The 25,099-nt window shown below is 37.4% G+C and overlaps 1 protein-coding gene across 1 annotated transcript; it reads right to left on the bottom strand.

The window, feature by feature from the left end:
• Nucleotides 1–1,922: 1,922 nt before the first annotated feature.
• Nucleotides 1,923–24,113, bottom strand: LOC128552754 (nephrin-like; the record flags this gene model as incomplete). Its single annotated transcript, XM_053533812.1, has 5 exons — nucleotides 24,024–24,113; nucleotides 23,714–23,780; nucleotides 14,284–14,619; nucleotides 7,016–7,309; nucleotides 1,923–2,231 (listed from the first exon to the last, which is right to left on the bottom strand). Coding segments are annotated over exons 1-5 (1,096 nt in total), but the record flags the coding sequence as incomplete, so codon positions are not given.
• Nucleotides 24,114–25,099: the final 986 nt, after the last annotated feature.

Below are 25,099 nucleotides of genomic sequence, written 5' to 3' on the forward strand. Positions count from 1 at the left end.
TGTTGACTTAATACAATTCATCAAACTAACCTGGAGTTATTTCTTTCATTCTTAATTACTTACCCAAATCAAACTGAGTTGATCTTATTAAATTAAGTTTTCTGGCTGGGCTATACTGTGTTAATAACAATAAATTGAACCAACAAACTACAGCCAGTGGTGTCCATCCTGACAGTACTTTAAATTATAACTCAGGTTACGAACAATTGTACAACTCCCCGTAACCAAAACCGATAGACCGTACCACAGAAAAGTAGCCATACCACAACTAACTCCCTATGAACTTTTATAATCCTAGGCCCATTATTCTTGAGTTATCATTGCAAACTTTTACCAGAATTTTCTAAGTCTAAATGCGGGAATAATTTGCCCAAAATACATGTCAGAGTTATGGGACTTGATCCAGTTAGGTTGGTAATTGATCTAGAAAAATGAAATAATAAGTTTTAAATCTATATGCCTTTAAGCTAAAGCTGTATGTGCTTGCAGGCAAAACTGCTGACTAAGTTTCATGAAGATACAGACATAAATGTGGCCTCTACAGTGTTAACAAGCTTTTCCTTGATTTGACCTAGTGACCTAGTTTGTGACCCCACCTGACCCAGATTTGAATCTGACCTATAGATCATCAAGATTAACACTCTGACCAAGTTTCATTATGAAATGGACATAAATGTGGCCTCTAATGTGTAAACTAGCTTTTCCTTTGATTTGACCCAGTGACCTAGTTTTTGACCCCAAATGACCAAAATTCGAACTTGACCTAAAGACCATCGAGATTTATATTCTGACTAAGTTTCATGAAGAAACAGTCATCAATATGGCCTCTACAGTGTTACCAAGCTTTTCCTTTTATTTGACCTGGTGAACTAGTTTTTGACCCCAGATGACCCAATATCAAACTCGTCTAAGATTTTATTGAGGGTAACATTCTGACCAAGTTTCATTAAGATTGGGCCTAAAATGTGACCTCTAGAGTGTTAACAAGTTTTTTCCTTTGATTTGACCTGGTGACCTAGTTTTTGACCCCCGATGACCCAATATCAAACTTGTCCAAGATTTTATTGAGGGTAACATTCTGACCAAGTTTCATTAAAATTGATCCAAAATTGTGACCTCTAGAGTGTTAACAAGCTTTTCCTTTGATTTGACCTGGTGACCTAGTTTTTGACCCTAGATGACCAAATATCGAACTCGTCAAAGATTTTATTGAGGATAACATTCTGAACATGTTTCATTTAAATGTTCTAAGATCACTTCAGTTGTTTAGGACGCATCTGTATTCTGCCCTAGGTGTTCTAAGATCATTTTTGTTGTTAAGGAAATCATGTCTATAATTATTCATGTCATGGCCAGCATAATCAAGTGTTCGAGTTGACCGAGTCATGCATTTGCGGATCAAGAAATCTCACTTGACTGCGGAGAACTGAAAATTAAGCATCTGTTTTCCAATGTCGTCCAAATTTCAATTAAAACTGCCCTCAAATCAAAAACAAGTTACTTGATTTTCTTTCTATTCTCACTCTAATAATTGACATCAAAATGAGTTGAATACACTCTTCTTATATGCTAATGTCAATATTCAAGCTCCATCTACTCCAGGCACCTGGGAGATTTTCGGGAGGTCTGAAAGTGAGATTTTGTTGTCCCTGTATGCTTATCTAGTATTTGCATTAGATTCTACACCGGCACATCTACAAACCTAACCTTGAAGGCATTCAACCCTGATTAAAACTAATGCTCTCCAGGTAAACAATCCGAGGCTCACTACAGCTCTGCATCAAAGTCTTAATTTACTATTATAATGATTAAAGCAACATGAGGTGGATAATTATAATCAAAAATATTCCTTAACTTTAAATTTAAGGCTTGAAATACAGCAAAAAATATAACTTTTAAATTAAAAAGATTTTAAAACTTACACCACACTGAAACTGCCTTTTGCACTTTCTGAGGACTTTGACTGGAGATGGAAGTTTCACAAGAAATAAGTTGGCCATTGTCGTTTTTCTGCGGAGTAAATGTTACTGTACTTAATACAGTCCACAATCCCACTGAATTTATACTGGCTGTCTTCCGTACATTCAGTAAAGGTGATGTCCCCTTCTTCCAATTCACAGTAACAGCAGGCCTTGTAGGTGTAGATTTACAACTTAATGTGACTTGTTCGCCGGAGAACAAATCAGGGCTGCTTGATGTCCAGTTTGTTAGAGATGGTGTTGATGGTAAAACTAGAGAAATTAAATCATAATCATGCTTAGTATTCATTTCTCGTTAATGCATAGACCTGTATTCATCAAAGTTTTAAAGGACACAGAATACATGACAATAAGTTAAATTTTCATAACACTAAAGGAATTTCAAAATCAGACTACTATTTGAAAACAAGAGGGCCAAGATGGCCCTAGGTTGCTCACAGGTCGCTCACCTTAGAAAGACACCATAACAGTGTAAACATGTTTGACCTAGTGATTTCATGGAAAAAAAATTCTGACCAATTATCATTAAAATTGGAGCAAAAAAAGTATTCTCCTTGATTTGACCTAGTGACCTAGTTTTTGACCCTAGATGACCCATATTCGAACTTGACCTAGATTTCATCAAGGCAATAATTCTGACTAAATTTTGGAAGATCTATAGAAAAATACAGCCTCTATTGCATACACAAAGTTTTTCTTTGATTTGACCTAATGACCTTGTTTTTGACCCCAGATGACCCATTTTCAAAATCAGTCTAGATTTTATCAAGGTAATCATTCAGATCAAATTCCATGAAGATCAGTTGAAAAATACAGTCTATATCGCATACACAAGGTTTTTCTTTGATTTTGCCTAGTGACATAGTTTTTGTCCCTAGATGACCCTTATTCAAACTCTGCCTAGATTTCAAAATGGTAATCATTCTGACCAAATTTCATGAAGATCAATTGAAAAATACAGCCTCTATCGCATACACAAGCTTTTTCTTTGATTTGACCTAGTGTTCTAGTGTTCTTAGTGACCTAGTTCTTGACCCCAGATGACCCATTTTCGAACTCAGCCTAGATTTTATCAAGGTTCTCATTCTGACAAAATTTCATGAAGAGAAAATGAATAATACAGCCTCTATCGCATACACAAGCTAAATGTTGACAGACAGACAGACGATAGACAACAGACGGCAGACAGACTGACAGACGATGGACGGCCGACATCAAGCGATCACAAAACCTCACCTGAGCTAAAAAGTGATCTGGTAAATAAAAACAAGAGCACTGCAATACACAGCAATATACACATAACACAAAGTCATCTGACCTTTGACCCCTTAGTATGACCTTGACCTTGAAGTGAGCTATCCAAAACGTGCGCTCTGCATGTCATCTTGATGTGGTGGACGTTTGTGCCAAGTATCTTTGAAAGCCTTCAGTCAGTTCAAGACTTACAAAACGGACACAAAACAAAGTCATATGACCTTTGACCCCAAAGTGTGACCTTGACATTGAAGCAAGCAATCAGAAACATGCGCTCTGCATGTCGCCTTAATGTGATGAACATTTGAACCAAATGTCTATGAAATCCTTCAAGGGATTCAAGAGTTACAGAACGGACACAAAACAAGGTCATATGACCTTTGACCCCAAAGTGTGACCTTGACATAGAAGCAAGCAATCAGAAACATGCGCTCTGCATGTCGCCTTAATGTGGTGAACATTTGTGCCAAATGTCTTTGAAATCCTTCAAGGGATTCAAGAGTTACAGAGCGGACACAAAACAAAGTCATATGACATTTGATCCCGAAGTGTGACCTTGACCTTGAAGTGAGCCATTCGATACCTGCTCTCTGCACTTCGCCTCGATGTGGTGAACATTTGTGTCAAGTGTCTTTGAAATCCTTCAAGGGGTTCAGGAGTTACAGATAGAATCAAAAATGTGCCCCCTAGGGTGTAAACAAGCTTGTTCCTTAATTTGACCTGATGACCTAGTTTCTGACCCCACATGACCCACATAAAAATTCGTTCGATATTTCATGAAGACAAACATTCTGACCAAGTTCCATGCACATCAAATGAACAAGAGTGTTAACAAGTTTTTCAACTGATTTGACTGGGTGACAAAGTTTTTAACCCCATATGACCTAGTTTAAAAGTTGGCCTAGAAATAATCAAGATGAACATACTGAAGTTTCATGAAAATGAGGTCAAAAATGTGGCCTCTAGGTTGTTTACAAACTTTTCCTTTGATTTGGCCTGAGGATCTAGTTTTTGACCAGACATGACCCAGTTTCGCTCCAGGCCTAGGGATCATCAAGATAATCATTCTGTGCAAGTCTGTATCAAATCAAATCATAAATGAAACCTCTATATGACTGAAAGGGCCAGAAGAGGAAATTCTGCCCCTGTCAAGGGCAGTAACTCTAGAACCCATGATGAAATCTAGCCGGTTTTCAAAAACAATCCAGATCTTATTGTGACTTAAGATGTGTGTAAGAGTGGTAAAAATCAAATATAAAATGTCACTTCTATCGCGTTTACAAGGTAAAAATTACCAAACTTTGGCTCTTTTAGGGTCAATCATGGGCCGTTACTCCGAAACCTATGACTGGATACTGATTCATCATTGAATCCAAGATTTATTGTTGTTGAAGATATTTTGCAAGTTTTATCAAATCAAACCATAAACGAAGTCTCTATATTACTGCAAAAGCCAAAATAGCAAACTCTGCAACCCATGATGGGATCTGGCCAGGTTTTGAAAGGAACTGAGATATCATGCCAATACAAGTTGTTCGCACGTTTGATTAAAGTTGATTGCTAAATGTTAACTGACCGACCAATATCTGCAAAAAAAAAATACCCCTCCTTCGAAGGGGGCATAAACTTCATTTGACAGTAAAAGCAGTTTAAAGTTGCATATTAACTTGGCCTAGGAATCATCAAGATAAACCTTCTGACCAAGTTCTATCAAGATAGGGATAAAAATGTGACCTCTTAATTGTTAACAAGATTTTCCTTTGATCTGATCCAATGACCTAGTTTTTGACCCGACATGACCCAGTTTAGATCCCGACCTAGAGAATATCAAGATAATCATTCTGTGCAAGTTTGTATCAAATCAAAGCATAAATGAAACTTCTTTTTTCCTGAAAGAGCCAAAAAAAGAAAATTTTGCAGCAACTCTAGAACCTATAATGGAATCTAACCAGTTTTCAAAAGGAAACGAGATCTTATCTTATTGTGACCTAAGTTTGTAAGTGTGGTTAAAATCAAACATAAAATTTCACTTCTATGGTGTTCAAAAAGTAAAAATCAAATTTGGCTCTTTCATGGGTAAATCAGGGACCATAACTCCAGAACTTATGATTGGAATTGACAGATTCATCATGAAATCCAAGATTTATTGTTGTTGAAGATATTTTGCAAGTTTGTATCAAATCAAACCGTAAACGAAGTCTCTATATAGCTGCAAATGCCAAAAGAAGCAACTTTTGATCCTTTAAAGGGCCATAACTCTGGAACCCATGATCGGATCTTGCCAGTTTTGGAAAGGAGCAGAGATATTATGCCAATACAAGTTGTGTGCAAGTTTGATTAAAGTTGATTGCAAAATGTGGTCTCTATCGTGTTCACATGCCAAAAATAGGAAATTTTTGCCCTTCAAGGCGCCATAACTCCTAAATCCATGATGGGATTTTGCAAGGTTTCAAAAGGAATTGAGATATTATGCCAGTACAAGTTGTGTGCAAGTTTGATTAAAGTTGAATGCAAAATGTGGTATCTATCGTATTCACATGCAAAAAAATAGCAAATTTTGGCTTCAAAAGGGGCCATAACTCTGGAACCCAAGATTGGATCTGGCAGCCAGTTTTAAAAACGAACCAAGATATTATGCCAATACAAGTTGCGTGCAAGTTTTATTCAAGTTGATCACAAAATGTGGTCTCTATAATTGTGTTCACAAGGCAAAAATGGAAAAAACTGGCCCTTTAAGAGGCAATAATTCTGATACCCATGATGTGATCTGGCCAGTTTTCGAAAGGAACTGAGATATTAGGCCCATACAAGTTATATGCAATTTTGATTAAAATCAAATACATAATGTGGTCTCTATCGTGTTCACAAGTGGACGGACAACGGACGTACGGACGATGGACTTAGGGCGATCACAAAAACTCACCTTGTCACTATGTGATAGGTAAGCTAATAACTTTTACCAAAGGCAACGCCGACGCCGAGATGAGTGCAACAGCTCTATATTTTTTTCGAAAAGTCCAACTAAAAAGAAGTTGCTCAGTAGGATTTGAACTGCGTACCACGAGAAATAGCTTTGGCTGAATGTTCTAGACCGCTGCAACAGTGAAAAATTCTATGTATGAAGGCTAATTAAGTTACACTGACTGTGAACATAACCCATTGACCCAATATACAATCCTAACTTTGGTGTTTCTATAAGTTACCTATATGCTATGTTTAATTCCAATACATCAAAGTAAACTTAAGTTTTTGAGCAGAAAACTTTTTTTGTATTTTTAGCAACAGTGACGTTGGCCCTAGTAACCTCATATGCAATCCCAAACTCTGTCTCTAGGTGAGCTACCTGTATACCAAGTTTACTTTGAATTCGTCACTCCTAACTAAGTTATCAAGCAAAAACCGAAAGTTGACAACACTCGCATGCCCACCCAATGACATCCGCCAACATAATGCCTAGTTTTCTTTTTCAACAACAAAAACAGCCAAAAACTTAACAAGATTATGACACTGATCCCAGAGCCAAAGCTGACAAATGGGGGTTCCAAAAGCTCTATATTTTTATTCTTTATATATGTATAGTCAAGCTAAAATGGCTAAGAACAAAAAAGATGCTTAATTTAGTCAAAATGGAAGTTATGGAACTATTTCACCAGTTTGTACTTTCATGGGAAAAGTACAAGTCATATGAATTTTTATTCAGTCTACAAATTATAGGTTTGAAAAAAGTTACGTAAGTATGTACAAGTGTATTAATGGATATTTAATGATTCTAAAATTCCTACCTTTAACAAATAGCTTAGGTTTAGCTGACACAACAGCTTCCGTCGCAGGCTGTAAGTTATATGCTTTACAATATATGCTCTGGTTATGATTATCATTTGTAGGAGTAAATGTATAGTTGATACCAGTTCCATTTTGCTTCTTCTGATCAGCAATATACCATATAATGGTAGGTGCAGGGTTGCTTTCTCCAGTTGTACAAGTCAAAGTTTTCTCCTTATTTCCAATCACCTCAATGATATCATCACTTTGTGGTGATGCATTTCCATCATGAATGGTAACGGTGGTAACTTTGACTGAAAATATAGTAAAACAAGAGCTTGTAGAACACAAAATGCCCCCTTTGATGCATTCTGTAATTGCACAAGGAACAGAAATTACTTGGTCACTGTACACAGAAGTTCTACTGCTCTGGGTCAATGTGACCTTGACCTTTGACCTATTGTCCTCAAAATCAATAGGGGTCATATGCTGGTCATGATCAACCTCCCTATTAAGTTTCGTAATCCTAAGCCAAAGCGTTCTCAACTTATGGTCAGGAAATGGTTTAACTGTTCAGGGTCAATATGACCTCGACCTTTACCCTACTGACCTCAAAATCATTAGAGGTCATTTGCTGGTCATGACCATCCTCTCTATCAACTTTCATGATCCTAGGCCCAAGCATTCTTGAGTTATCATCTGGAAACCATTTGATTGTTCCAGGTCACTGTGACCTTGTCCTTTGACCTACTGATCTCAAAATCAATAGAGGTCATCTGCTGGTCATAACTAACCTTCCTATCAATTTTCATGATCCTAGGTCCAAGCATTCGTGAGTCATCATCTGTAAACTGTTTAACTGTTATGGGTCACTGTGACCTTGACCTTTGACCTACTGATCTCAAAACCAATAGGGGTCATTTGCTGCTGATGACCAACCTCCCTATCAATTATCATGATCCTAGGCCCAAGCGTTCTTGAGTTATCATCCGGAACCCGTTCAACTGTTCCAGGTCACTGTAACCTTGACCTTTGACATTCTGATCACAAAATCACTAGGGGTCATTGCTGGTGATGATCAACCTCCCAATCAATTTTCATGATCCTAGACCTAAGCGTTCTTGAGTAATCATCTGGAAACCGTTTAACTGTTCCGGGTCAATGTGACCTTGACCTTTGACGTACTGACCTCAAAATCAATAAGGGTCATCTGCTGTTATGACCAACCTCCCTATCAACTTTCATGATCCTAGGCCCAAGTGTTCTTGAGTTAGCATCCGGATACCGTTTAACTGTTCCAGGTCACTGTAACCTTGACCTTTGGCCTACTGACCTCAAAATCAATAGGGGTCATCTGCTGGGTACGACCAACCTCCCTATTAACTCTCGTGATCCTAGGCCCAAGCGTTCTTGAGTTATCATCCGGAAACGGATTGGTCTATCGCCCAACAGACCGACCGACTGACCAACATCTGCAAAACTATATACCCCTCCTTCTTTGAAGGGGGGCATAATAAATGTCAAGTTGTACAACATTAAACAACAGAATGTCAATTATGGGTGAATGGTTCACAGGTATAAATTTTCAACAAGAGGGTCATAACAGCCTCAAGTTGCTTACCTTATCATAACTATTTGACCTTAAACAAGAGCTCCGCCAAGTGGGGCAATATACTCCTGGGGGTTAAATCAGAGGATGGCAGCAAACATTTAAAGACCTTGAATGTTGAAGCCCAAAGGACATGAACAACAAAGAAATTCAAAACAAAAAATCTAAGTCCACAAAAAATCCTTACCTGGTACAGGTATGTCAAAATATACCTAAAAGTTGGAGGTATCATCCATGTTGTACCTGTATAAGTGGTCGCACTTATCCCTAAGGCCAATAATAAAAAAGTTTCAAAATAAGCTATTTATAGTAACATAAGGAAATAATGAACCTTTTTATTGTAAGTAAACAAACAAGAGGATTAAGAAGGCCATAGGTTACTCACTTGAGCAACATACCATAACAGTGTAAACATGTTTGACCTAGTGATTTAATGGAAAGAAATATTCTGGGCAATTTTCATCAAGATTGGACCAAAAATGTGGTCTCTTGTATTCAAACAAGTATTTTCTTAGATATGACCTAGTGACCTACTTTTCAACCCAGATGACCCATATTTAAATTTGACCTACATTTCATCAAGGCAATCATTCTGACCAAAATTTCATGAAGATCAAATGAAAAATACAGTCTCTATTGTATACATCAGGTTTTTCTTTGATTTGACCAAGTGACCTACTTTTTGACCCCAGATGACTCATATTCAAACTCGACCTTGATTTCATCAAGGCAATCATTCTGACCAAACTTCCTGAAGATCAATTGAAAAATACAGTCTCTATTGCATACACAATTTTTCTTTGATTTGACCTAGTGACCTAGTTTGTGACCTAAGATGACCCATATTCAAACTTGACCTAGATTTCAACAAGGCAATCATTCTGACATAATTTTATGAAGATCAATTGAAAAATACAGCCTCTATTTAATACACAAAGTTTTCCTTTGTTTGACCTAATGACCTAGTTTTTGACCCCAGATGACCCATTTTCTAAGTCTTTCTAGACTTTATCAAGGTGATCATTCAGATCAAACTTCATGAAGATCAGTTGAAAAATACAGCCTCTATCGCATACACAAGGTTTTTCTTTGATTTGGTCTAGTTACCTAGTTTTTGACCCTAGATGACCCATATTCAAACTCGGCCTAGATTTCATCAAGGTTATCATTCTGACCAAATTTCATGAAGATCAATTGAAAAGTACTGACTCTATCGCATACACAAGGTTTTTCTTTGATTTGGCCTAGTGACTTAGCTTTTCACCTCAGATGACCCATTTTAAAACTCACCCTAGATTTTATCAACGCAACATTTCTGACCAAATTTCATGATCAACAATTGAAAAATACAGCCTCTATCGCAATCACAAGGTTTTTTCTTTGATATGACTTACTGACCTAGTTTTTGATCCCAGATGACCCATTTTCTAACCTGGCCTAGATTTCATCAAGGCAATCATTCTGAAAAAAAATTCATGAAGATCAGCTGAAAATACAGCCTCTATCACATACACAAGGTTTTTCTTTGAATAGACACAAGCACCTAGTTTTTGATCCCTAAAGACCAACTTTCGAACTTGGCCTAGATCTCAAGGTAATCATTCTGAACGAAATAAATGAAGATCAATGGAAATATATTGCCTCTATCGCATACACAATGTTTTTTCTTTGATTTGACCTAGTGATCTAGTTTTTGAACTGAAATTACCCATTTTCAAACATAACCTAAACTTTATCAAGGTTATCATTCTGACAAAATTTCAAGAAGATCAGTTGAAAAATACAGACTCTATCGCATACACAAGCTAAATAGCTAATTTTGGCTCTTTCAGGAGCCATAACTCTAGAACCTATAATGGGATCTGGCCAGTTCAAGAAAAGAACCAAGATCTTATGGTGATACAAGTTGTGTGCAAGTTTGGTTAAAATAAAATCATAATTGAAACCACTATTGTGCAGACAAGAACACTCTGACAAAGTTTTAATAAAATCGGGTCAAAATTGTGACCTCTAGACCGTTAACTAGCTTTTCCTTTGATTTGACCTAGTTTTTTACCCCAGATAACCCAATATCGAACTTGTCCAAGATTTTATTGACGGTAACTTTCTGACCAACTTTCATTAAGATTGGGCCAAATATGTGACCTCTAGAGTGTTAACAAGCTTTTCCTTTGATTTGACCTGGTGACCTAGTTTTTGACCCCAGATGACCCAATAGGAGAGATCGTGTTTGTAAACAAATCCATTGTATTTTCTAGTTTTAGAACTGATAAGACAAAGACCGCGTGGGTAGACGCCGAGCGTCCATGTTTTTTGTAAACAGTGATGTTTTTCTAACGGCTTAAACTTTCTTAAAACACAAATAATATCAATAATTTTTTGAACAATGGAAAGTGTATAAAACAAGCACTTTATTGATTACTTTTGATTATAATTTCGAAATTAAATGGATTAATTATGAACGCTTAACTTACAGTGTTTTTTCAAAAAGTTTGGAGGATCGCTAAGCCGCTATTAAAATCTTATGTCATTTAAAACGGTTATTCATTTTTAAAAAGATATTTAAATGGGAAAATATGAAAATCGTAAGCATTTCAAAACTTTTTGAATTTTTAAAATCCATAAATGAGCGAAAAAGTTATTAAAAATTAAAAATTCAGATCCCATACACAAACGATGTAAAAACATTTGTTTTACCCACCACCAGATAAACAGGTATTTATGCGTGACGTCATGGCGATCTCTCATATATCAAACTCGTCCAAGATTTTATTAAGGGTAACATTCTGACTAATTTCATTAAGATTGGGCCAAAATTGTGACCTCTAGAATGTTAACAAGCTTTTCCTTTGATTTGACCTAGTGACCTAGTTTTTGACCCCAGATGACCCAATATCGAAATCATCCAAGAGGGTAACATTCTGACCAAGTTTCATTAAGATTGGGCCAAAAATGTGACCTCTAGAGTGTTAACAGTCAATTGTTGACGACGGACGGACGACGGACACAGGGCGATCACAAAAGCTCACCTTTGAGCACTTCGTGAGCTAAAAAATAAAAATACCTGTCAATGTCACAGGAGGCTGAACATGGAAACCCGTTTCTGATCAATAACTTGAGGGCCACTTGACCCAGAATGTCGAAACTTCATAGGATGAATGGTCATGTTGTGTAGATGACCCCTATTGATTTTTGAATCACTTGATCAAAAGTTAAGGTCACAGGAACTAGAACTTTGAAAACAGTTTCCAACCAATAACTTAGAATCATTTGACCCAGAACCTTCAATAGCGATGATAGGAATTACTAAGTCGATGACCCTTAATGTTCTGTCAAAGAGGCATGAAGATGGAAAAACTCTTTCTGGATCAATAACTTGAGAATCACTTGACCCAGAATATTGAAACTTCACAGGATGATTGGACATGCAGAGTAGATGACCCCTGTTGATTTTGGACTCACTTGATCAAAGATCAAGGTCACAGGGGCCTGAACATGGAACATAGTTCACTTGAGAACCATTTGAACCAGAATTTTGTAACTTCATAGTGTGACCGGACATGCCAAGTAGATGATCTCTATTGCAGCAAAACATAAGTGTCTCTTTGTCTTTCGCTCCTATCCTCTATTGACTTCCTGCCTATTATAACTATGCATTGGGGGACTAGGGAGACACGGGCATCTTCTAATCTGAAATTTAATTGCCCTCACTTGAAGGAGGATGGGTATATTGTAAATATCAATGTTTGATGATGGATGCTGATCGGTCTGTAGACAAATCAGTTTCCGGATGATAACGGGAGAAGCCTTGGGCCTATGATCATGAGATCGGGAGATTTGTCATGACCAGCAAATGACCCCTTCTGGTTTTAAGTTCATTAGGTCAAATGTCAATATCACATTGACAATAGAACTTTTTTGCCAGAAAACTAGATTAAACTTCTGTCTAAGATCACATTTGATATGGAGATCATTTAAGACTGGTAAATGACCCATGATTATTGATTTACGATCAATACGTTAAATGTCCATTAGGCAGTGAACAAATAATTTCTGTTCCTTGTCAGTTAATTCATGCAAGTGTTCTACAAGCTCTTGTTATAACTACAATCTCCAAACATCACATAATTATCAAATAGTCCATGAGCTTTGCTCACATTTACTGTTATTCCCCCTGTTCCAGTAAAAACATGATGTTTCCCATTGATCTGTTGAAAAAATGCTTATAATTCAAAACAGATTTTGAGCAAAATTAACCAAACCTCACAAAATTTTTAATAAGCACACAAGCTTTGCTCATATATTATTTTATCCCCTTTGACAGAGTAAAAGCAGAGTTTTATCCCTTGATTTGGTAAAAGAAAGGTTGAAAATGCTTATTAATCAAAAGTAGTTTAACTAGAATTACCAAACTTAAGCTAACTGTTCATGCCCATTATCAGAAGCTGTCAACCGCTGCCCATATCAGTCCTCTCAGTGCTTTCATTTCATAGGTTAACAAGAGCGCCGCCAAGCGGGGCAATATACGCCCGAAGGCTTACATCACAGGATGGGAGCAAACTTTTAAGAACTTGACTGTTGTAGCCCCAAAGGACTGGAACAACAAAAGGAAAACTTCAAAAAACAAATCTAAGTCCACAAAAAAAATATACAAAGTCTACAAAAAATCCTTATCAGGTACAGGTATGTAAAAATACACCTTAAAATTGGAGGAACCATCCATGTTGTACCACAGAAAAGTGGTCTCGGTTTTCCCCTACGGCCAATAATAAAAAAGTTTCAAAATAAGCTATTTATAGTAACATAAAAGGGAAGTAATTAAAAAAAAATATTGTAAGTACAAAAAAGAGATCTGCCAAATAAAAACAAGAGCACTGCAATGCAGAGCAATATACACAAAGCAAATTCATATATGACCTTTGACCTTTAAGTGTGACCTTGACCTTGAAGCGAGTCATCCGGAACATGCGCTCTGCACATCGTTACAATGTGGTGAACATTTCTGCCAAGTTTCCTTGAAATCCTTCCAGCAGTTAAAGAGTTACAGAGCGAACATGAAAAAGACTGATATGACTTTTGACCCCTAAGTGTGACCTTGACCTTGAAGCAAGTCATCCGAATCATGCGCTCTGCACGTCGTCTTGGTGTGGTGAACATTTGTGTCAAGTTTCTTTGAAATTCTTCAAGGGGTTCAAGAGTTACAGAGCGGACACGAAACAAACAGATATGACCTTTGACTCCTAAGTGTGACCTTGACCTTGAAACGAGACATCCAAAACATGCGCTCTGCACATCGTCTCGGTGTGGTGAACATTTGTGTAAATTTTCCTTGAAATCTTTCAAGGGGTTCAAGAGTTACAGAGCGGACACGAAATTGCTAACGGACAGACGGACAGACGGACGGACAGACGGACACCAGCGTCATAACATAATACGTCCCTTCGGGCGTATAAAAAGTAGGCTAATATTTTTTGGAGGCCAGTGTGAGCCCTTGATGGTTCTAAATATGATTAACACTTCATCTTAAAGTCACCTAACACAGTGTTTAGGAATAACAGTCTTGTCAAAGTTCATGACAAATCTTTTTGGGATAGACAGATAGGACTGGAAAAGGTTATTCAAATACTGCCCATTGCAGTAAACAGTAGATTTATGAGGGTAAAGACAAAGCATACTTACCATATACAGCCAGGTTTAATGAGATTGTATCTCCAGACTGTGTTTTAAATCCACAAATCCAATTACCAGCATCTGATATCTGTACATTTGAAATCTTGAATTCTATGGCAGTTTCTGTACTATTTCTGACATTATAATTATTCTGAATTCCCTGATCAATGCTACAATCTGCCATGCTGCCGGATTTCACAAAACAGGATGCAACGTGTCTCGAATCATTTGATATAATCAAAGTTTGAAGACCATCACTTTTCAAGATAGTATAACTGCATTTCATTATGATGTCACTACCTTTTTCAGGTCTTCCATCTGTCGAGGTAAATGAATTGACTTTCACTGAAATAAAAGAAATACGCTTATAAGGTAATAATGAATACATACCTGTAATGTAGGCAATATAACACTGGTAAGTCAATAATTATGAAGAGTTTAAATGGTTCACAAAATCATTTTTATCTCTTTGAAAGCGCTTTATATAGAACAAGAGATCACAGAGTGATCTTGGCGCCCACCATTGAGACATTTTTGAGTGTTCCAAATTTCAAGACAAGCTCAAGGTCAAAATCAAGGTCAAATTTCATTTCGGTACATAACACTGTGCATGTGGTCCATGCATGTAGTCCAAATTTGAAAGCTGTAGCTTGAGAAATGTGAAAGTAGGTACTAGGTAAAAATCCATGTCAAAATTCAATTCAGAACACAACAAGAGATCACAGAGTGATCTTGGCACCCACCATGTGCCATTTTTGAGTGTTCCAAATTTCAAGACTTATTGACTAGCTCAAGGTCAAATTTCATTTCCATACACAACACTGTGCATGTGGTCCATGCATGTGGTCCAAATTTGAAAGCTGTAGCTTGAGAAATGTGAAAGCAGGTCACAAAACTATGCATGTGCATCAAGTTTGAAGGCTGTAGTATGAGAAATTTGAAAGTAGGTCACTAGGTCAATCTTAAGGTCAAAGTTTATTTCGGTACACAAAACTATGCAAGTGGTCTAAATTTGAAGGCTGTAGCTTGAGAAATGTGAAAATAGGTCACCAGGTCAAAATCAAGGTCAAATTTCACTTCAGAACACAAATCTACGCATGTTGCCTGTACCTTCAAAAATGTGAAAGTAGGTCACTAGGTCAATGTCAAGGTCAAAGTTTTTTTCGGTACACAATCCTATGCATGTGGTCTAAATTTGAAGACCGAAGCTACAGAAATGTGAAAGTAGGTCACTAGGTCAATCTTACGGTCAAAGTTCATTTCAGTACACAAAACTATGCAAGTGGTCCATATGTGAAGGCTGTAGCTTGAGAAATGTGGAAGTAAGACACTAGGTCAAAATCAAGGTCAAATTTTATTTCGGAACACAGAACTATGCATGTGGTCCCAATTTGAAGCCTGTACCTTCAAAAATGTGAAAGTAGGTCACTAGGTCAATGTAAAGGTCAAAGTTTTTTCGGTGCACAAAACTATGCATGAGGTCCAAATTTGAAGGCTGTAGCTACAGAAATCTGAAGTAGGTCACTAGGTCAAAATCAAGGTCAACTCATGTCAAGGTTCATCTTGCCACTCAAAACCATACATGTGGTCCAAATTTGAATGTTCTAGGTTATTGACAAGAAGATTTTAAAAGCTTTTCCTTATATAAGTCAATATGAACCATGTGACCCCCAGGGCAGGGCCATATTTGACCCTAGGGGGATAATTTGAACAAACTTGGTAGAGAACCACTAGATGATGCTACATTACAAATATCAAAGCCCTAGGCTTTGTGGTTTGGACAAGAAGATTTTCAAGCCAAGTTTTTCCCTAAATAAGTCTATGTAAACCATGTGACCCCCAGGGCGGGGCCATACTTGACCCAAGGGAAATAATCTGAATGATCTTGGTAGAGGACCACTAGATGATGCTTCATACCAAATATCAAAGCCCTAGGCCCTGTTGTTTTGAACAAGAAGATTTTTAAAGTTTTTCCCTATATAAATCTATGTAAATTATAAAAATAAACAAAGGGCCATAACTCACTCAAAAATTGTTGAACCAGTCTGATTTTCAGGGTGACATAACTAGGGTACCAATACATCATTCTGACAAAGTTTGGTCAAAATCCCCCTGGTAGTTTCTGAGGAGATGTGATAAAGAGAAATTTTTAACGGACGGAAGGACGGGCGGACTGAAGGACGGACGGACTGAATGACGACGGACCACGGACGCAGAGTGATTTGAATAGCCCAATATCTGATGATGGTGGGCTAAAAATATGCATGTGGTCCAAATTTGAAGCCTATAGCTTCAAAAATGTGAAAGTAGGTCACTAGGTCCATCTCAAGATCAAAGTTCATTTCAGTACACAAAACTATGCATGTGGTCCAAATTTGAAGGCTGTACCTACAGAAATGTGAAAGTAGGTCACTAGGTCAAAATCAAGGTCAACTCATGTCAAGGTTCATCTTGCCACTCAAAACTATACATGTGGTCCAAATCTGAATGTTGTAGGTAATTGACAAGAAGTTTTTAAACGTTTTTCCCTATATAAGTCTATGTAAACCATGTGACCCCAAGGGCAGGGCCATATTTGACCCTAGGGGAATAATTTGAACAATCTTAGTAGAAGACCACTAGATGACGTCACATACAAAATATCAAAGCCCGTCTAAGACCCTGTGGTTTTGGACAAGAGGTTTTTCAAAGTTTTTCCCTATGTAAGTCTATATAAACCATGTGACCCCCAGGGCAGGGCCATATTTGACCCTAGGGGAATAATTTGACAATCTTAGTAGAAGACCACTAGATGACGTCACGTACAAAATATCAAAGCCCGTCTAAGGCCCTGTGGTTTTGGACAAAAGGATTTTCAAAGTTTTTCCCTATATAAATCTATGTAAATTATAAAAATAAACAAAGGGCCATAACACACTCAAAAATTGTTGAACCAGTCTGATTTTCACAGGGACACAACTAGGGTATCAATACTTCATTCTAACAAAGTTTTGTCAAAATCCCCCAAGTAGTTTCTGAGAAGATGCGACAACCTGAAATTGTTAACGGACGCAAGGACGGACGGGCGGAAGGACGACGGACCATGGACGCAGAGTGATTTGAATAGCCCACCATCTGATGATGGTGGGCTAACAAGTGAAACATCATGACCCTGAGAAACTAACATGACCTTGACTGTTTTGACCTTTAATATACAAACAAGAGCTGTCTCCATAGGATGACACATGCCCCCGATGGCACTTTGAATGAATAGTTATGGCCGATGTTAGAGTTTAGGACCTTTGAGCTACGGACCTGGGTCTTGCGCGCGACACGTCGTCTTACTGTGGTACACATTCATGCCCAATAATTTTAAAATCCATGCATGAATGACAAAGATATGGACCGGACACGCCCATCAATGCACTATCATGAAATATGACCTTTAACGTCTAAGTGTGACCTTGACCTTTGAGCTACGGACCTGGGTCTTGCGCGCGACACGTCGTCTCACTGTGGTACACATTCACGCCAAGTTATTTGAAAATCCATCCATGGATGACAAAGATATGGACTGGACACGAATGCACTATCATGAAAAATGACCTTTAACGTCTAAGTGTGACCTTGACCTTTGAGCTACGGACCTGGGTCTTGCGCGAGACACGTCGTCTTACTGTGGTACACATTCATGCAAAGTTATTTGAAAATCCATCCATCGATGACAAATTATGGACCGGACACGAATGCAGTATCATGAAAAAGGACCTTTAACGTCTAAGTGTGACCTTGACCTTTGAGCTACGGACCTGGGTCTTGCGCGCGACACGTCGTCTTACTGTGGTACACATTCATGCCAAGTTATTTGAAAATCCATCCATCGATGACAAAGATATGGACCGGACACGAAAATTGCGGACAGACAGACCGACAGACTGACAGACGGTTCAAAAACTATATGCCTCCCTTCGGGGGAATAAAAAAGAGGCCTCTAGAGTGAATACAAGCTTTTCCAATGATTTGACCTACTGACCTTGTTTTTGACCCCACCTGACCCAGATTTGAAATAATGAAAGACTTCATGAAAACAATGATTCTGAGCAAAACTTACGGAGATAGAATAAACTAGAATGTGTCTGTAGGACACGGGGTGTGGCCCCTACTGGTACATTTGTCACAAATAAAGGGAAATAATTCAAATGTTTGCAGTCTTAATAGCGTATAGCCTCAACAAACATTTTATGACAAAGATTCATTACTTTAGGCCATATACTTTATGAGCTATCAGCATCACAAACAAAGAATCAACTATTTTGGCTATTTCAAGGGCCATAACTCTGTAATAAGTGCTAAGATTCTCAAGAAGAATGCCAAATGTGCAAGGTCACATTATGATAAAGACTCTAGCAAGGTTTCATGAATTTACATCAAATACTTCTTCAGCTAGGCACGTAATTAGGTGTATTCTTTTACTATTTCAGGGGCCATAACTTTAAAAATAGGGAAACAAGGCAGCGAAAAAATAAGAGGTGTGCAAGTTTATATAATGATAAAGACTCATGCAAGTTTTCAACCTATTATATCATATACTTTTTGAGCTAGGTACATGTGCATTTTTGACTATTTCAGGGGCCATAACTCTGGTAATTGTGGGTGTGGGGAGACAAAGAATAGGAGGTGCGCAAGTTCATATTATGATAAAGACTCATGCAAGCTTTAATCAATTTATATTAAATACTTTTTGAGTTAGGCGCGTCACAAGGTGAAAATGTGCATTTTTGACTATTTCAAGGGCCATAACTCTGGATATGGAGGGCTGACTCAGATGAAAAATAAGATGTGCGCAAGTTCATATCATGATTGAGACTCATGCAATGTTTCATGAATCTACATCAAATACTTTTTGAGCTAGGCGTGTCACAAGGCGAAATGTGCATTTTTGACTATTTCAGGGGCCACAATTCTGGAAATAGGGGGCGGAGCCAGACGAAAAATAGGAGGTGCGCAAGTTCATATCATGATAAAGACTCATGCAAGGTTTCATCAATTTATGTCAAACACTTTTTGAGCTAGGCACGTCACAAACTTCGGACGGACGGACAAGACCAAATCTATATGCCACCACCACTCATATCGGGGGGGGGGGGCACAAAAATGTGTCCCCTAGAGTGTCAACAAGGTTATTCTTTGATCTGACCTGGTGACTTAGTTTTTGACCCCATATGACCCAGTTTCTAACATGACCCAGATAAAAATGCGTATGATATTTCATGTAGACAAATATTCTGACAAAATTTCATGCTCATCAAATGAAAAACAGTGTTAACAAACATTTTGTTTGATTTCACTGGGTGACCTAGTTTTTGACCCCATATGACCCAGTTTAAAAACCTATTGGCCTAGGAATCATCAAGATAAACATTCTGACCAAGTTTCATGAAGATAGGGTCATAATTGTGGCCTGAACAGTGTTAACCATGATTTGACCTGATGACCTAGTTTCTGACCCTATATGACCAAAACTTGGCCTAGAAATCGTAAAGATAATAGAAGATTGGGTCATAAATGGAGCTTCAAGGTTGTTAACAAGCTTGTCCTTTGATTTAACCCGATGACACAGTTTTTGACCAGACATGACCAAATTTCAATCCAGGCCTAGAGAACATCAGGATAATCATTCTGTGCAAGTTTGTATCAAATCAAAGCATAAATGAAACCTCTATATGGCTGAAAGAGCCAAAAAAGAAGATTTCAGAGCCAGTAACTCTAAAAATCATGATGAAATCTAGCAAGTTTTCGAAATGAACAGATCTTATTGTGACTTAAGTTGTGTGTAGGTGTGGTTAAAATCAAAAATAAAATATCACTTCTATCGTGTTCACAAGGTAAAAACAAGAGTGCCAGAATGTCACAATATACGCCTGTCACAGAAAATTCCTTTACTCTAGCACCTGTATTTGCAAATGGAATTTTAATTTTATGGTTGTTCAGTAATTATTGTAATTCTTTTGTTTTTCTAAATCCACATAAAAACTCCTTACCAGGAAGAGATATCTTAAAATACAGCTAAAATTTGAAAGTAACATCTATGTTGTACCACAGAAAAGTGGTCTTGGTTTTTCCCTATGGTCAATTATAAAAAAGTTACAATATAAGCTATTTCTAGTAACAACTAAGGGAAGTTAACCCTTAAAAAAATCCAAAACAAAAATGTCCACAAAATTAATATCCTTACCAGGTAGAGATTGGTCAAAATTTTTCCCTACGACTAGTAATGAAAAAGTTACAATATAAGCTATTTATAGTAACAACAAAGAGAAGTAATTCTAAAGAAGGGGCCTGTGCATGACACTTCGTCTCATGATGGTGTACAATTGTGCCAAGTTACATCAAAATCCCTTCAAGCATTAAGAAGAAATGCTCCGTACAAAGTTTTCAGTTTTGTATCCTTTGACCTCTAAGTGTGACCTTGACCTTAGACCTAGGGACCTGGTTCTTGCGCATGACACTCCATCTCAAGATGGTGAACAACTGTTTCAAGTTTCATCAAAATCCCTCCATGCATGAAGAAGATACGCTCCGGACAAAGTCTGCGGATGCCGCCCGCCAGCCAACCAGGGGCGTTCCCATAATACGTCCAGTTTTTCAAACGTGCGAATAATTACAAAATTTTGGCTCTTTCAGAGGTCAATCATGGTCCATACCTCCAGAACCTAAGATTCGATCTGACAGATTCATCATGGATACCAGGATTTATTGTTGTTGAAGATATTTTTCAAGTTTGTATCAAATCAAACAGTAAATGAAGTCTCCATATGGCTGCAAAAGCCAGAATAGCAAATTTTGGCCCTTTAAGGGGCCGTAACTCTGCACCCATCATGGGATCTGGCCAGTTTTCGAAAGGAACCAAGATATTATGCTAATACTAGTTGTGTGCAAGTTTAATTAAAGTTGATTGCACAATGTCTTCTCTATCATGTTAACAAGCCAAAAATAGCAAATTTTGGCTCTTTCAGGGGCCATGACTCTGCAACCCATGAAGGGATCTGGCCAGTTTTTGATGGAACCGAGATATTATGCCAACACAAGTTGTGTGCAGGTTTGACTAAAGTTGATTGAAAAATGTGGTCTCTATTGTGTTCACAAGCCAAAAATGGCAAATTTTGGTCTTTTAAGGGGCCATAACTCTGGAACCAATGATGGGATCTGGCCAGTTTCCAAAAGAAACAGAGATATTATGCCAATACAAGTTGTGTGCAAGTTTGATTAAAATTGCTTGCAAAATGTTGTCTTTATCGTGTTCACAAGAAATTGTGAAAGGACAGACCGACGACAGACAAAGGGTGATCACAAAAGATCACCCTGTCACTCTGTTGCTACGCGACAGGTGAGCTAACAAAACAAATCAACATTTCATAAAATGGAACTATTTTAAAGCTAGTGGGTAAAAGTCGCAATTTCATATTTAACAAAACCAAGACGGCTATGATTGCCCTATATCGCTCACCTAAATACCGTCCTAGGCTCAAATGCTGCATTTTTGTACTAGCATGACTATTCCTTACCCTGGAAGACTGATATAACATTTAAAACCAATCTCATTAGATGCTGCTGAGGTATATTCATTTACATAAAATAAAGGCAGGTAATTTGTTATAAATTCAGTCAAAAGATATCTTCCCTGATTGTCCGAGTCCATCTGATGGCATAAATGATATTTTAAATCAGTATCTTCATTGCTTACTGAGATACACCCATTTTAATTTCAAACAAAGGGAGATAATTTGACATAAAATCAGTCCATATTTATCTACCCTGATTGTCTCAGTCAAACTAATGACAATAATGAAATTTCAAATGAGTCCTATAAATATTACAGAGATAAATCCATTTTTAAGAAGAGGTCATCAAACACGAAATACCCCCCTTGATGCATTCCGTAATTGCACAAGGAAAAGAAATTATATGGTCTCTGTATAGAAAAGTTATACTGTTCTGGGTTTCTGGGTCAATGTGACCTTGACCTTTGACCAACTGACCACAAAATCAACAGGGGTCACCTGCTAGTCAGGAGTAACCTCCCTATGAAGTTTCGGCCTGAAAAGGTTTAACTGTTCCCGGTCAATTTGACCTTGACTTTTGATCTACAGATCTCAGAATCATTAGGCATCATTTGCTGGTCATGATCAACATCCCAATCAACTTTCATGATAATCGGCCCTAGTGCTCTTGAGATATCATCTGGAAACAGTTCAACTGTACTAGGTCACTGTGACCTTGACCTTTGACCTACTCACCTTAAAATCAATAGGGGCCATTTGCTGATCATAATCTACCTCCCTATCATGTTTCGTGTTCCTAAACCATACCACTCTCAAGTTATCGTCCTTAACATGGTTTAGTTGTTCTCGGTCACTAGGACCTACTGACCTCGAAATCAATAGGGGTGATCTGCTGCTCATGATCAACCTCCCTTTCAACTTTCATAATCCTAGGCTCAAGTGTTCTTGAGTTATCATCTGGATACAGATTAACCATTCTGGATCACTGTGACCTTGATCTCTGACCTATGGGTACTGACCTCAAAATCAATAGAGTCATCTGCTGGTCATGACCAATCCCCCAATCAACTTTCATGATCCTAGGCCCAAACGTTGTAGAGTTATCATTCAGAAACCCTTTAACTGTTCCAGGTCATTGTGACCTTGACCTTTGGCCTACAAACAAGAAAAGCTATAGGGGTCATCTGCAGATCATAATTTAAACTTCGCTATGAAGTTTTCTGATCCTAGGACCATGGCAACCAGACTTCTGCATCAATTTCAATTCTTTGGGCAATTTTGATAGGGCGGCACCCAAGGATCATTTCTGTGAAATTTAGTGTAAATCTGCCCAGCAGTTTTGAAGAAGATTTTTGAATTTTACAACAAAGCCATATTGGGAAAATAAGTCCTGCACCTTGGTGGCTGTGTTTTTACCGAAATAGAATTCCTTCGGCAATTTTGGTAGAGGGTCACCTAGAGATCATTTCTACAAAATATTTTTAAATTCCGGCTACAGATTCTCACAAGAAGATTACCACATACCATATATCAAACTCCTAGCTACCGTGGTTTTTGACATGAAGATTTTAAGTTTTTTCTTTAGACTGCCACGGCAACCAGAGCTCTGCATGGATTTTTTTTTTCGCAATTTTGAAAGAGGGCCACCCAAAGATCACTCCTGTGAAGTTTGGTGTTAATCTGCCCAGTGGTTCTGAAGAAAAAGATATTTTTACAAATTGTTGACCCACGACGCACTAAGGTCGGCAGACATTGAGCGGTCACAAAAGCTCACCTTGAGCCCTCAGCTCAGGTGAGCTAAAAATGTTGATGAAGGATTGGTGAATTTGGTCACAGTAGCTCATCTTAAGCAAGCTTACTCTGTCATTGAATAGATGTAATCATACTTATATACTTACACATATTTACTTCATCAGGAAGCAGTATACTCAAGAGAAAGATGCTCAAGAGAAAATTGCAATTCATCTGCAAAAAAAAAACAAAAAAAAAAACAATTTGTAACATGAACAGAATTTTTAAAAATTTCAGAGAATCCATTTCAAAAGTGAATATTGGTTTATTTCCCTTTTTTTTGTGAGAAAATGATGCAAAGAGTCTGTTTGAATCTCATGTTTTGTAAATTCAGACAAAGCCAATTTTTATGACCTTTTATTTTTTATTTTTTTATTTTTTATTTTTTTTTTTTTGGAGGGGGTGGGGGGGATTTACTTTGGCAGATTTTCTCTCACAGAAAAGCGTTTGTAACAAGACCAGCATTTTCAGTTTTCCTAATACAGTGGCCATCTCAAGTTGTCTCATCATGGGGAAATTTGTGTCAAGCAAATTCAAAATCCGTTGGAACAGTAAAGGGTCACTTTAAGAAAATTGCTGTGAAATTATTTTCAAATCAAACCGGTATTTTCAGAAGAGATTTTCATAGTTTTTCATATAGCTATACAGGAAAATTTTTCCCAACCCCTAGCAACTATATTTTTCACAAAAAATTCAAACAAATTCCTTAAATCATGAAAAAGGTTTCAAAAAAGACATTATTTTATCATTGTTCAGGGCATGATTATTGTTACTGAGCCTTTCAGTTCCCAGTTAATCATTTTCTTGAATATCAAAAATGTGATAGAACTAAATATAATTCAAAAAAGGAGACAACTTTTGTATAACAAGAGCTGTCCATAACACAGTGCGCTCCACTATTCGGCGATTTGACAGTAAACTGAATTTATATCTCAATAAGAGACCTCTACTTTAAAAGGAAGATACACCAATATATAAAAAGACCCTTATACTTAGAGAAGTTATATGTGTACTCAAGTTATATCCAGATAGCAAAGATTGCCAAAACACTTTTAAGTATAAAAGGGGCATAACTCTGTCAATAATATAATTAGAGTTATGGGGACTGTAACCACACATGCAGATGACATTTATAAAGAAACATCTTTAATTTCAAGTTATTACCTTTTAAAGAACCAAAGATAGGTCTTTAAACAAAGCTTTTGAAAAAAATAACATAAAAATAATTCCAAGTACAAAATCTTAGTGACCTTGACCTTGGATATAATGGTCCCAGCCCTTGCACATACTTTGTTTGTACGCAGGACAATGTTTATGTGAAGTTACAGTAAGATATAAGCAATAGTTACAAAGAAATGACAGAAAAACAAAGGTTGCCGAAAAACTTTAACCTTAAAAATAACCTAAGTACAACTCCTTTGTGACTTTGACCTTGGGTATAATGGGCCATGCCCCTGCACATACTTTGTATGCTGGACAATGTTTATATCATT

The sequence above is a fragment of the Mercenaria mercenaria genome, unplaced genomic scaffold (assembly GCF_021730395.1).
Source record: "Mercenaria mercenaria strain notata unplaced genomic scaffold, MADL_Memer_1 contig_3124, whole genome shotgun sequence".
Lineage (NCBI taxonomy): Eukaryota > Metazoa > Mollusca > Bivalvia > Venerida > Veneridae > Mercenaria > Mercenaria mercenaria.